The 15,756-nt window shown below is 39.5% G+C and overlaps 1 protein-coding gene across 1 annotated transcript in view; it reads left to right on the top strand.

The window, feature by feature from the left end:
- The window catches only part of SNTG2 (syntrophin gamma 2), a 247,301-nt gene that overhangs the window by 181,841 nt on the left and 49,704 nt on the right, over positions 1 to 15,756 (top strand). Inside the window, exons 13-14 of the mRNA XM_043541919.1 lie at positions 1,767 to 1,838; positions 9,667 to 9,876. Coding sequence (XP_043397854.1) covers positions 1,767 to 1,838; positions 9,667 to 9,876 — 282 coding nt within the window. The remainder of the gene's footprint in view (positions 1 to 1,766; positions 1,839 to 9,666; positions 9,877 to 15,756) is intronic.

The raw sequence follows: 15,756 nt of genomic DNA, 5'->3' as shown, positions 1-15,756 counted from the left end.
AGGAAAAAGAAAAGGAGTACTAGTGGCACCTTAGAGACTAACCAATTTATTTGAGCATAAGCTTTCGTGAGCTAAAGTGATTCTAAAACAACATGCTTTTTATAAAGGGGCTCAGGGACAGATGTGATATCAAAAATTGCTTTTAATTAATTTTGTTAAAAACTAATTATGCTAGATTTCAAATTGACAAATAAATATTAAGTAATATTTCTTGAGCTTTATTGCTCCTGAAGAACTGCTTGTAAAACTGCTACAAAATAATTATGTAAGCAGTGTTTTTTCATGCAGTGTATGGAAGTTATTTTTTATTAATATTTAAATTGTGAAAAGTGTCAAATAGAGAACCCTAGAAGATGAGTCCCTCTACCTACAGAATAGATACAGCATGGACAGGAGCAATACTAGATTCCCTTCCAATGTTCCTTAACCTCAAACCAGAAATCCTCCTATGAGGGATGAAAGTGTAACTCAGTTCTCAGATCGGTTTTGGGATAGTCAACAGTGGTGCTTGTTAGTTCCAATTAAGATGGCCATCTGACAATAATGTCAATTATGCCAAGAACTGGGCCTTAAAAAAATCATCAGATTGGGCTTATCGTGTGATTTTTAAAAAAAAAAAGTTGGATTTTTTTATTTGCTTTGTGTTTAAGAACCTTGAAGGTTCTCATTTTTGCCTTCTTGTACATGGACTAGAGGCTTGCTCTCTTTTAAAAAATGAGAGCAGAGGTTCTCATGTAATCATCTGACTCTCAGAGTTGGGGCTTAAAAAAAACCCTCCCAATATCACTGCAAGTTGGCAAAGTTTTCTGTCTTACAGTGTCAACAGAACACAGGGTCAAAACCAAAAGACAAAGAACTCCACCTCAGTGTATGTTACTATTACTGGATAGTATTATTGCATGATTTAGTTGGGGATTGGTCCTGCTTTGAGCAGGGGGTTAGACTAGATGACCTCCTGAGGTCCCTTCCAGCCCTGATATTCTATGATCCTATGATTACCACGGGCTTGTCTACCTGGCTTGGCAGCATGCTCTGAAGTACAAACTAAAAGGCAACATAGTCCTTTTTGAAACAGGACTACACTAACACGAATGTGGTACCTTTTAGCTTGTGCTAGCTGGCTCTACATGGGGCAATTCCAATGGAACACTTTAGTATGTGCTTCAACTCACGCTTCCAAATTCTGCACTACAGGGCCATGTAGACAAGCCATAAGAAACAATTACATGACTGGATTTCCTTTCAGTTATATCTATTATAAAAACATAGTTGTTCCTTTCAGTTTCTAACATGAAAATTAAGGCCCTGATTCAGTAAGTTACTTAAGTACAGGCCTGTCTGTAAGAACTTCACTGGTTCCATTGATGTCAATCAGATTTACTCATGGTAGACCTGTACCTTCATGAATGAGGGCCTGAGACAGTTATTTGGCTAAGCATGCTATAAAATAAACAATACTGATTTACCTTACAACAGAGATTTTAAGGGGTTTCATTCATGCTAAAGTAAGAATACAACAAATCATTACAATTTTAATTGTAAGAATACTGTGGATACTGCACTAATGAAAGCAGGATGCTATTAGGAACTCTTTCCTTAATATCGGATACTAGGTTAATACATTAATTGAAACTGGTTGGCATTTGATTAAACCATCCAACATAACAATCATTAGTGAAATCTCTTAAAATGTTTTAAATCCTTGTCATAAAAAAGCATGTCCTTTAATGGTGTGGTATTTTTGTTTTTTGTTTTTGGTATTACAGGTAAGCACACTAGACTGGGTACGAGCTGAAAAAATCTATCACCTCTGTGAGGTTCTATTTAAAGTTCACAAGGTAGGTCTTCTGAGAATTACAGACTACATCATTTAACCAAGGTAGCTTACAATTTCCTAACATTTAACAATATAAATGATAGACTCAGCTTAATTTGATTTAGCAGGGACCAGCCCACAAATAGTTAATTGACTGCTATAAAACCAGTTCTTAATCTGTAACTATTTCCTGCATAAATATTAGATAACTTAGAATTTGGATCATCTCTGTAGTGAGCACATTTCTAAAATATTTCCAATCTGAAGAAATATTAGTATTAGTTCCTGCCATATAAACAATGAATAAAACAACTATCCATAATGAAGTCTGTATCTTATAACTTTTTAGTGGGAGAAAACCATTTTATGAGCCATTTTTTAAAAAGAAATATTTACCTTTAATTAAAACAGTGATGTTAACGTGTGGTTTAGAATGTTAGTCTAATCTGACTGTATTTTGTAATTTGTGTAGCAATGAATTTAAAATTCAGTTCATTGCTACATATTAGTGGTGCACTAGATTACAAGTAATAAACAGCCATTACAATTCAGAATGTAGTCTTATCTTTACAAAGAGCAATGCAGTTCATTCCTGTATCATGTAACGTCTCTTTTTTTAATATTATTTATTTAGTTTTGCACCAGGCAAAGTAACTGGGTTGTTGCGTTTTTGTAAAACAATAATTGACTTTTACATGTTTTCCCCCTTTAAAAACTCTTTTGTTAAAAGAGGAGTTGGGTGCATTAGGAATGGCTGGGTAGACAGGCAGATGTTATCCTTACTGTCCAAAGAGAAATCACTGGTGTTCAGTATGAATCACTGGTGTCCCGTATGTGGCCCTCCAAGCTGACTGTGTTAAGAAGAGAATTTATATCTGACTATATGTTGAATATGTGTTCCCTGAGCCATACCGTGTGGTTTTTAAATAGAAGTCTCTGAATCAGTCAATATAGGGAGGTAGACAGAGGCATCACTTCCCCTGCAGCCCCTGGAGCAGCTCTGATGTGAGCTGCATGTGCTCTGATGCTCAGCTGCTCAGCATTTCCCCAATCCACCACGTGCTGTTGCTTCATTGTCTGCTTACCTGCTGGGGGCAAATCCCCAAGGGCAGGAGGAATCAGATTAGGAGCTCAACTAACTTTGCCTAGTGTAGTGGAGTGCCTAGCAAAGGATGGCTCCTCCTCCCAACACAGTCACTCAAGGAAGCCTAGGAGAGGGGAAAATTCAGATAATCTGAGATCCAACAACCATTTTATCTGTTCCAGGCCAGTTTAGAGCATCATGGAGACTGGTCAAACTTGTACCAGCAGGCTTTATCTCCAATGACCTGTGTGACAGCTGGGGCTCACCAAAGAGCATCACGTTCCTCCCACTTACACTCCCTGTCCATGATGCTCCACTCCATCACTTATGTGCCCTCTGTACTGGAGGCTGTGGGCAGGGAGGTATAGCAGCAAGCTTCACTAGTTCTGTGCCCACTGGGGACTGCCTGTGATGGGCATTCCTGGGGTGCAACCTGGAGCTGGGGTACCGCTAGGCCCTCTGGCATACCAATCTGGGCCCCCTCTCACCCTTCTGAGACTGGGATAAACTGCAATCCTCCCCAGGTCTTGCTCTCACACAGCCACTCATGAACCAGCAATAGAAAGGATTCAGCCAGTTCCCCCCAGCTTTCCAACCTAGGACCCCAGAGCTGTACCATCTTGCCCTGGTCAAAAGCCTGACCCATTTAAATTTATTTATGAAACCGCCCCTCCTTCACTGTGGAGAGGACAATGCACCAGCCCTGGTTCCTGAGGAGATTTCCATTTGCACTTCAAACAATGCACTGTTTTAAGTAAAAAATATAAAACAGATTTATTAACTACAGAAAAATAGATTTTAAGTAAGTAATAGCGTACAGATCAAAATTGGTTACCTAAAAAATAAAACAAAATCACAATCTAAGTTCTATACACTAGACAGGATTTTAATCAAGTAGTGTCTCTCTCTGATGGTACAAACAGTCAATCAATCTTCCATACACAGGCTCAAAATCTCTTCAGCCTGGGACCATCTCCTCAGTCCAGTCTTTGAGATGTTTTTAGCTGTTCAGTTATGGGGAGAGTGAGGCCAAGTGATAATGTTGCTTCCCCCTTTTATAGCTTCTGCCACGTGGAGGGAACTTCAGTGTTCCAAGTAAAGTGCCCAGCACAGTTAGTGGAAAAGTACAGGCACAAGATGGAATCCACTATTACATGAGCTGGTCACATGCCCTTGCGTGCTTCGATGAATCACAGCCTGGGCCATTATTCATATTCTGGCTAGAATGTTCACATGCATCACAGTGGGGTGTCAACTCCAAGCCCCCACTGCTCTGAAGGGCTCTGCTGATGCCACCCCAAATAAGTACTCTGTGTATCACCAAAGACAGAGTGCTGGAGTCCAAGCCCACCTACCCAAGCAGATACTCCCTAACCTTGTCTGTTGAACATGGAAAGAGAAGAGCTGCTGCCACTCTTGGTAGGAGGGAGAGCCCCATGCTGCTGCCCTAGCCAGTGTGGGAAGGGCGGAGGGGTTTCCTGTCACTAGCACTTCAAGTAGTGAGCAAGGCAACAATTCGGGAGTGGGGTTGGGCAGGGCCTGGAGGAGCACAGCCATGTAGGGGTATGTCTAGGGCCCTGTATTGCTTTAATGCAACTCTGTCTCCATGGTGGGTGGCTTTTGCTGCCTTTGCACCATCTGAACAGCACAGTGGTAGCAAAATAGGGCAGAGAATCTGCCCCAAAGTATTGATTCTGTCTCCTTGTCCTCTTCTCAAACACGTTCAGGCTAAAATGATTGCATGCTTCTGATGTAGATACTCCTGGTGCCTTTTAAAAAGAGGTGTTTTCTTTCTCATCAGACTATTACCATTGCTGATTTGATGCTCAGTCCTTCTTTTACTATTCTGGCAAGGTTAATTTCAAGGACGATCTATCCTTACAGCAAATTCTATGGTTGCTTTTTCATTAAAAAAAAAAAGTGGGAAATAAACTACCTTAGACTCGACTCTTAATGTTCTTGACATTTTAATAAATGAATGCTTAATTGTCAGTCTTGGTGAATACATTAGCTAAAACACAAAAGCTCAACTACAACACTTTAACCTCCTTTCTGTTGACACTTCAGTATAAATGATAATGATAGAAATTTAGAGCAAATTAATTAAAATGGAAAAAACCTTAATTTCTGGAAGAGATTAAAATTTCTCAGTTACAGCCTCTAAGACCCAGATTGCACTAGAGAAACTACTGTGTTAGAAAAGATTTTTTTAAAAGATTTCAGAAGCCCATTGTAATTAGCACAGTTGTGTTGTTGTTGCAGGTAGAAAGTAAGTTAGTAAATAGTTTTTAAAGTCCATTCTCAAGACTAGATATATTGGATGCTTGCCTAACTTTAAATGTCCTATCTAAACCCAGAAGCTAAATCTGCCTTTGGAGACTATTTTTCTACAGGGTATGGATTCTTCTGTGTATATTTTAGTGTACACAGGTGAGGTGTCATTCAATACATACATTTACATACATACAGTCATATCACTTATGTAGTGGTGATAACCATATATTTAAATGAAATAATGTGATTTATTTAATTTAACCCACACATTTCTCTTTCCTGCACTTTTCCTATTACTGAAAATTCATACCACTGAACATCAGCATCAAATAGACATTGGTTAAAATTCAACCCACTCTGAAAATCATAGAATTATAGAAAAGTAGGGCTGGAAAGGACCTCAAGAGATCATCCAACCTACACTGGAGGCAGGATTTAGTAAACCTAGACCATCCCTAACAGGTGTTTTTCTAATATGTTAAAAACCTTCAATGATGGGATTCCACAATTTTGTAGGTAAATTGTTCCAGTGTTAAAATATCATAATAGTTAGAAACTGTTTGCTAATATCCAACCTATATCTCCCTTACTGCGTGCTAAGTTGATTACTTCTTGCCCTATCCTCAATGGATGTGAAGAACAATTGATCACCGTCCTCATTATAACAGGTTTTTTGCAGGAGTGGTGGGAAAAATTCTGTGGCCTGCATTGTGCAGGAGGTCAGACTAGATGATCATAATGGTCCCTTCTGACCTAAATATCTATTAAAAACCCTTAACATATTTGAAGACTGTTGTCAGGTCCCATCTCAGCCTTCTCTTTTCTAGACTAAATGTTTCCTTCTATCCCATTAAATGTGCAATTACACCCCCCCACACAAATAAAACTTACACTGGCCTAACGCCCATGACAGACAATATTAAGTTCTGCAGCAGTTAGAAGTTTAACACCCAATATCTCATGACTCTGCAGAGCTACAACCAGGGAGCCAAATCCTCAGGCACAGAAGGAGAAGACAGAGGCATATTTCTTCTCTACTTCTCTCCCTCTCCCCCAAATTTCCAATCCCGAGGAGCAGCTGGAGGTCAGTTTCAACAGCTTCAGGTCTCTGTTTCAATAGCTAGAATGGCCCCAGGGGCTGTTCCGCTCACAGAATCACTGGAGCTCTGGTTGTGCCTCCCTGTGCCTCTGACAGCCTCCAGAATGTCCACTACTCCAGGGGTTGGCAGCAGCAGGTGGCACAGAGTTAACTTATGTCAGTCTTATGCTTGCTAGTGATTCTCCAACGCAAAGGAAAATCCTATCTGCCCTATTAGGGACAGCTGTCTATCCTTTTTGGACCATAAGAAAAGTACGTAGAGGATGGAGTGCAGTGCTCTTTACTATTGAAAAGGGGAAATTCCTGGTGTCCTATGAGGCACACAACATTTGCTTCTATAACTGGAAGGTCCTGAGATTCCAGACTTTAAAGCTTACATTTTTATGTATACTGATGCTATTTTAGGATATTTTGAAGTCTGATCCCAATTATGGGGTGTGTGTGTGTGTGTGTGTGTTGGAGTCTGAGCCCAGTTAGTTTTTCCCCCCTACCCATATATTGCAATTTCACTAACTCATGTAGAGAGGTATCCTGATTTTCACTAGTGTCCTTTAAACCCAAATCTTGCCTTCTTGTTTTAATGTGTCTCTCCCTTTGATTTCTGTACAGTTACTCCTAACTAACAAAGCTACCATTTCATATGAGGGAATGCAAGTAGTAATAGTCCTGATAAAAAAAATTAAAAATCTCTAAAACATTTATAAAATAGATTTTCTGTAAAATAGGAGAGATGTGAAATGGGACGTGGTTATTATTTCCATTTTGGGACTTCCCCCTGCCCAAAACTTGCTGGAACTTGGGTATTCTCCCCCACCCTAACCTGCAGTCTTGGAGGGAGGCGCAGTGGGAATAAAAAAAAAATATTTCAGCCAAGATCACCTCAGAAAAATGTGATCCTGACTGCAGACACCTGTCTACTCTTCCCATCTTCCATATCAACAAACAGAAATAAAGAAATAGATGAGAAATCAAGAGCATTAAGATGATCTGAAACTGGTAAAGAAAATGTTTTCAAATGCCATTTGGGGATTTAATTATAGAACATCCTTATAATTTTTTTAAATGAAGATGGGAATTAATAGTAGCCTTCAAACCTAGTTTTGCTTTTCTCTGTGTATTTATCAAACAATAACCAACTGAAGTATTTGAAAACTTCTTATAATGAAGTATTTTAGTTCACTAAAATCTTCATTGTAAGGAGATCCTGTTATTCCCTGTATTGATTGCAGGGTATCTCTTCACTCCCTCCAGTTTCAGAACAGCACGTGTTGCTCTGGAGGACCTCTGCCACACCATATTGTCATTTCTAGCATAAGCCTGTGATAAATTACTGCATTCACATGAGTTTAGCAGAGTGAAACCCAATTATAATGGAAAGAAACCTTATATAATAAGTGGTGAAACTTCACTATAAAATGAGTGTAAGTCAGCTGACATGCAGTTAAGTAATTCAGGGATTTCTCTTCATTTCACTGAAAACATAGGTGTCTGTGTAGCTGAGTTCATAATAAGCAAATTCCACTGTATATCACCTCTGAGTTCTACATGATTGGACTTAGATTGCAAAATGAAAGAAACTCATTTGATTGTTCTGGGTTTTTTTTATGCATTTCTATTTTTCACATCAGGGTGCAGTGTCTGCAAGGCATAATTTAAGTAAGATAGAGTTCATTTAAGTTCCAAAAAGTACTTTTATTTGTAGAGAGTTTTTTGTTGTTGGATGGGTTTTTTTTTCAATTTGTTTTACTTTTAAAACTTTTTAAAATTTTAAGTGTACAAAATGTCTGTAACAGATAAATTGCATCAATTGGTATATAGATTAACTATGTGACCTAAAATAAGAATATAATTAGCTTAAATTTATCCCTGTTAAAACTCCACTAACTTTAATGGATTTATACCAGGTAATTATTTTCAAATCTGACTATTAGCTTAGAGGAATGCTACTATAAAGACATTTGAAAAAAATATTGTATTAAGAACATGCAAAATAAGCTCATAAATAAAAATATTTTGATTAGGTGCTTCAACCAAAAGTCCTCATTGTCTGATTTAGTCAATCAGCTGGGTTCATGTATTTGAAAGAATAATTTTTTGTCTGCAATGCTGAAACCCTTGGCTACAGGAATTGAATCTGATTCTTTTGGTGCTTGATACAGGAGCTTGTGCTGCCTGAGCTAAAAGAGCCCCTCTTAGCAGGCTCATAAATTCCTATTTAACCTAGTCACCACTAGAGGGGGACAGAGTGCCACACCAAGCAGGCATGCCTTACATACTCTGCTCTCCCTTGCCAGGGAAGTGCATTCTGGGCTTCAGAGGTTTCCCCCTTCAGTTCCCTCTATGGGCCACCATGTGTCATGTTGATACTCCAGCTGGGTTGCCAGCAGCAGCAATCAAATCTGGGACCTCTAGATCTTAATGCATGAACTCTGTTGTCTGAGCTGAAAGGCTGAGCTCTCTCAGCCATGGCTGTAGCAGATTCATCAATCTCTAGTTGGTCTAGCTGCCACTAGAGGAGGACAGAGCACCACACCAAGCAGGCATGGCTTACCTGTCAAAAATATATTAACATGGGAGGTTTGTTCACATTGTTAAGGAAAGCACGAATTCAAATGCACCCATATAAAGTAAAAGAATATATAAATACTGTTCCTTTCTAAGCAGATGCCCATGAACATCTGAAAAAAATCTTTATTCCCAACTCACTGATAATAGGTATCTCTGTCTCTCTCCAGCTTGGAGTCCCAGAGCTTAGATTCACTAAGTAGGATTCTGGAGCTTTCTTTGAGAAACTCCTCCAGAAATCCAGTGGCAGTCACCAGCTCTCTGTCAGAGCCTTAATCTGAAGCTTTTGATCCATTTTCACATCCTAATTCCAGTATCCATGGTACCTCTCCAGAATACTTGCTTGCACCTTCAGGAAGTCTTACGTCTCTCTGCCCAACCCCCTCCATCTCTCCCCCACCTACCTCCACATGAAAATATTAATTCATTTAAAAATATAACTATTTATTGTATTTAATAAAGGATTGCATTGCTTACATTGGTATGTTGCAAACTATAGAAATACCTGGATTAGATTAGATGATAGAAAGAGAAATAGAGGTGACCTCGTCTGTTTTGACCTTGTGAATGAGAGGGTCTGAGAGCAGTAGCCTTTACAAACATTAATTGATTCTCATGACACTGCACTGAGAAAGGTAAGTATTAAAATAACAGTTTTACAGATAGATAAACTGAGGCACAAAGCAGTTTAAATTGACAGTGAGTCAGTAACAGAACTGAGAACAGGCATTCTGATTCAAAGTTACTTGCTGAAGACATAAGACAATGCTGCCTTAATGATTTGTTTAGTACTAGTTGAAATATCACTTACTAAAACATGTCTTTCAGCTCTGGCTTGCTGATGATTGTTGGCTACAAGCAAACTTGTATTTAGGTATTCATCAGGACTATGAGCTTGAAGACCAGAGGCCATATTGTTTCAGTGTCATGGTTGGACATGGCCAGAGTCATTATTTTAATGTAGAGCTTGGCAGTGAGTTGGCAGCATGGGAAAAATCATTTCAAAGAGCAATTTTCTTGGAAGTTCAAAGAACAGGGGTAAGTAATGCATAACTTAATTACTGCAGCCATTTTATTGCTAAAATAAGTGTAACATATAGAAAATTTTAGACATTTTAATATGTTTTTGTGATTTTTTAAAATTGATTTTCAGAAAGAAAAAGGCAACGAAAAGTACAGAAATGCAAATGACTTACAACTTTTGTACTTTTCAAAGACTGCATGCTTCACTGGCTCTCCAGTAGAATTATGGAACTATGCAATTTTGCAACTTGTCAAAGCAGCAAGACCAGACATACTACATAGACATAACATATTAGGGTGGGGGTAACAGTAATCAAATAGGAGAAGATTATACATGAATAGGAGGGGGAGGCAAGGAGAGGACTGGGGCGGGTGATGGGGAAAGGGAGAGGAGAGGTTAAATGGAATGGAGGTCTGGCATTCTTTAAGCTATCTCAACATGTTTATATAGAAATGGGGTCCAAATTTCTTCAGGTTCATATAATTGCTCTATACAGCAATAAGCTATTCTTTCTTTGGCTGCTAACTCAGTCATAGTGGAATACTACTGCTCTATTCTTGGGCATAAGTAGGGCCCTACCAATTTCACGGCTATGAAAAACACATCCTGGACCATGAAATAAGCCCTTCCCCATGAAATCTGATGTCCCTTTGTTCGTAGGCGTACCCCAGCAAAGGGGGCTCCCAGCTCCAGCTGGGTTGGGGAGGGACAGGACTTGTCCATCCCCTGCACAGCTGCTCTGGGTGGGGAGGGGAACCAGACCAGAACCAGCAGCTCCAGAGCCCTCCTGCAACTGGAGGAGGCTTGTGGAGTTGGATCCGATCTTCCCTGTGCTGCTGGGTGCACCCCAGCTGGGGGCTCCTAGCTGCTAGTCCAGGCAGGGCTGGGGCAGGACAGGATTTGATCTTTCCCTGCAGGGCTGCCCTTGGTCAATTTGGTAGGGCCCTAGGCATAAGCCCACAATTCCATTTTTGTAAAATCATGTACTTGGTGACTATTGCAGCTCTCAAGAATCAAAGTCTTGTGGCAGAGTTAAAGCCAGTTTATAAGGCCTCATTTTTGGCTGAGGTTTGACTGTTGAAAACTGGACAGTCTTTTTAACTCTTGAGTCCATCTCTTTTCACAGCTGCCTAACTATTGGATGGTCCCATAGTATGTGCATCAGGGTTCCTTCTTCTTTGTTACAGTGCCAGCTAACATCAGAAGTGAAGGCCTTCATCTTGTGCAACCTCTTTGGCGTCCCAGTAAATTTTGAATAATATCTTTTGTTGTATCAAACATAACCTGAGATCCACAAAGACATTTTTAACATTATGTAATATGCTCTGCCATTTGGATTCTTTTAAGGGCTCTGATAACTTCGCTTCCCATTCTTTCATGAACACCAAATTAATGAGATTCTTTTTCATTAGCAAAGTATACATAGTGGACATGGACCTGGGCTGTTTATGAAGCATTTCTAAGGTTCCCAGTAGTTGTGTGGATTCTGGCAGTCCTAGGGCATCCGTACCAAACTGATATGTTAGCAAGTATCTTAGTTGTAAGTACTACCACTCCACTGAGGGTGGCAGGTTATAAGGTTGCTTCAGTGTTAGAAAATGGACAAAGTCCTCATCACTGTCTAATTGGGAAAATGACTTGCAAATCTTGGTTACCCTAGGTAGGTGATTTTGCATGATTTCAATGTTGAAATTGAAACCTCTTAGCTAAGATAGGCCAGACCCTTTATGCAAATGTATTCATCCACGAAAGCTTATGCTCAATACGTCTGTTAGTCTATAAGGTGCCACAGGACTCTTTCCCGCTTTTACAGACCCTTTAGATAGCCACCGCTGTAAGCACCTTGTTTTTCTCCCTCAGACAAAAAAAGAAACTGAGGAGACCTGCAGGGGGAATATAATTCATTAATGCACATTCAGTTTCCACCCATGTGGGTATAAGGGTGCTAGCATATTGGAATTGGTTTGATATCTGTGACATAATAAAATCATAATTGTGATTTTGTAGGTCTGGGAGCGCAGTGCCTCCATTGGTTACAGGGAGCTGGAGTTTGTTAAGTGATAATTGTGGACGTTGATCAGGGCCCTGCAGGAAGGCTCTAATAATGCTATTAAATTTTTTTAAATAAGATTTTGGGATAAATACAGGTAGGCTCCTCGAAATCTGAAGTGGCAGAATATTCATTGTTGTTGTGTTAACCCTTCCTCACAGGTTCAGGGAGAGAGGATGCCACCTATTTGTACACTAATGATTTGAGAGAGTATAACATCTCAATTTATCTTCACTAGTTAATATTTCTTGAGATTTTTATACCTAGGTACATAATTGCATTAGTTTACCTGTGGAAATTCCATGGAGAGAAAGCCCCTCTACATTTCAACTGGTAGATTTGGAGCAGTTCTAATTTTTTCCAATTCAGTTTGTAACCAGATATTGATTCAAATATTTGAATTAGTGATAAGAAGATAGTGATTGTTGCTTGTCACTTGGATATCAATTTTAGATTTTTAATAATCTCATAGTGAATACACTGAATACAGAAGCAAGTCTAATAATCATGTAAACATGGATTTATCTATGAGCACGCTCTCTGACTAGCACGTGTTGTGACAGCTCAGAGAACAGATGTTCCAACAAGAATATTATAATCAAGTTACCCTGATTGTAATAAGTGTAAAATCAATACATTATCCTGTGGAGATTCTTTGAATAAACCTGGTTATGAAACTTCTGTTCAGAAGGACTAAGTTCATCCTCTTGTTCTGCCTAATGTTTTAATTTAAAAAGAGAGCAGCTAGCCAGATTCTGTTCTCATAATACACATTCGTGTGTGTGAATTGGGAGTGACTCTGTTGACATCAAAAGAGTTATGCCAGTGTAAAATGTTGTGAGCGAACCTTGCTCGATTAAATGAAAAATCTTAAACCTCAAAACTAGGAGCTCCCAGATTGTCACCACTATGTGGATGATGAAATCCATCTCAGCCTGAGTCTTTTCTCAGATATAAAGATATATTTCTCTTGAATGGGAGTTACACTGCTGTTCTGGAAGCAGAATTAGTCTCATCGTATTCATTTAGTTCAGATAATCTCTGGACTCTAAAATCTTGCTAATAGAATATTACCATTATGTACAGTAAGCAAATTAAAAGCTGATCAGCTAGAGCTGTATCCCCAGATACACTAGACCAGCTCTGGGGGCACGTGATGGAGGAGGGACAGAGATGGCTTTCCTTCTTCCCCATTCCAAATTCCCCGAGCTGCTGGGGAACTGGTTCAGCCCCTGGTGCAAATTAGCATGGCTAATATAATATGTGCTGGTTTCCTAATGGTGATACCCGAGCACAGTACACTCCATTATTACAAAACACACCATTTCATAACTCCAGCACATCAAAAATATACTATGCTGTGGGAGATGGTGCTGGGGAAAGGGGACGTCGCAGGGCTAAAGACGCCAAAAGAGGAATTCAGTCCTGTAAAAGCTATTGCTTTAACAAGCAAACAAATCCAGAGGTTGCTTGGGAAAAGCAAACTGGTTGCTTGGGAAAAGATGCTTTCTTCAAGCAATCTCTGAGTCTAGTTAGTTTAGATTTTTAAATCTGTACTGCATCATTGTTTTGCCTCTTGGGTTCACTCTGGCATGCAGCTTAGTGCTTGATAACTTTTGATGTAATATAACTGGAGGGGACTCATGCCAAAACTTGACAATTGTATATACAATATGAATATATAGTGATGGGTTATGCAAACATACTGGGTCAGAAGGGGTTAAAAGACAGAACTGGCCCCAGGTAGTCCTGCCCCTCCAGCCCTGCAGAGCATGCTACAACTGGAGAAAGGGTTGAAAAGGGAGCATCCCAGCTCTGAAGGGGGGAGGCTGACTGAGCTACCCTGAAGGCTCCTCACAATGGCACCAGATTAGTCTCCCTGAGGGAACTGGACTCATGCTGAGCCCAGTCGGGGCTTGTGATCGGAGTCCCAAGGGGAACCAACTGAAGTCACTCAATTAGGGTTAACTGCGAAGAATGGATCAGACAATCCCGCAAACTGGTGGATATTCCAATACTTACATTTACCAAACCAGCACAAAACAGCTTCTATAATACCTCACTGGTTACCCAGAAGCCGACAACACAGTTCCCTTAAAGTAACCCAGCCTCAGGCCTCCACCCAGATACCTCAAGTATGATGAAGATTACTGAAAATCTTATATAAAAAAGTTCTACTAATCCCAAAGGATCGGACACATTACCTCCCAGGTTAATGAATATTCCAGATCATACCCAAATACATGCTTACAGCCAATTCTTATTAACAAAACTAAAATTTATTTAAAAAGAAAAGAGAGGGAGCATTGGTTAAAAGATCAGTACACATACAGACATGAGTCAATCTTGAGATTCAGATTCATAGGAGAGATCGTGAGCTTTGTAGATGCAAAGAGTTCTTTCAGAAATAGTTCATAGGTTATAGTCCAATGTTTATATTCAGGGTGGCCCAGTCAGGACTGGGATCTAAGTCCTTATGGCTTAGGCTTCCCCTGCATGAAGCCTTAAGCAGATCTGAGATAAAAAGGATTGGGACCCAAACATCTTTATACAGTTTTAGGCCTTCTTGTGACAGCTTGTAGTTCTTCAGCAAGCAATAGGCACTCATGTGGACTTGGAAGTGGACCCATTTCCTAAGTATCGCCGGTAATTATTCACAGAGACTAACATAAGGCAATTGCCTGTTTTTCTACCATTCGCAGATGATTTGCTATATATTTCAAAGAGAGATGAACACAGCGATATCCTATATTTACAGTTCATTTAAATGTTAAAATGTCCTTTTGATCTCTGAATTAACAGAATACAGCATAGATAGGGACTGTTTCTGTGTGTTACTCACCATTTTTGTGTGTTAATGCTGAAGACATGGTAGATTGCCATTTCCATTCCAAACAATCTCTTCTGTCATTTTAGGTAAGTATGTGTGTGTTACGATATATAAGATTATCAACCGGAAAACTTGTGCATTTGTATTACGTCCTAGACAGTGAGAAGAGGGATGTTGATGTGGGAAAATATATTATACTGATAGCCTCACTTGTCCACTGCTGTTGGAAAAAAGACTGACTTACATCAGAGCAATGGGAAATTGTCTTTAAGAAGATTTGTGCTTTGTTTTATATTGAGGATTCAAGTTGATAGTTGACCTCACAGATGGGTGTGACTTAAAGTGAAAAGCTGGATAGAACCAACACTAGTACTAGGAACAGAATGAAACTAATGCATTTATTTTAACTTCTTTTTTTTTTTTTTTTACATTTGTATGCACATTGATTTGTTCCTCAAAGTGTCTTGAGAGCGGGCTTGAAAAATCTTTGGGCTTTTGGGAGATGTTGAGACTACATGTGTTCACACTATAAAGTATTCTTCCCACATAATTTCTTCAAGAAATTATAGATCTTTCTGAGCTACCGCACAGTTGTCCTATCTATCAGCTGTGTGAAAAGCAGATAGTATATAACTAAAGTGGAAAATAACAAGGAAGAATAAAATGGTTCTGTAGCTATTTTTTTAATGATACACTTCATAGAATCATAGAATCATAGAATATCAGGGTTGGAAGGGACCCCAGAAGGTCATCTAGTCCAACCCCCTGCTCGAAGCAGGACCAATTCCCAGTTAAATCATCCCAGCCAGGGCTTTGTCAAGCCTGACCTTAAAAACCTCTAAGGAAGGAGATTCTACCACCTCCCTAGGTAACGCATTCCAGTGTTTCACCACCCTCTTAGTGAAAAAGTTTTTCCTAATATCCAATCTAAACCTCCCCCATTGCAACTTGAGACCATTACTCCTCGTTCTGTCATCTGCTACCATTGAGAACAGTCTAGAGCCATCCTCTTTG

Source organism: Chelonia mydas, chromosome 3 (assembly GCF_015237465.2).
Source record: "Chelonia mydas isolate rCheMyd1 chromosome 3, rCheMyd1.pri.v2, whole genome shotgun sequence".
Classification (NCBI taxonomy): Eukaryota; Metazoa; Chordata; order Testudines; family Cheloniidae; genus Chelonia; species Chelonia mydas.
This window is presented reverse-complemented; position numbering and strand designations above follow the sequence as displayed.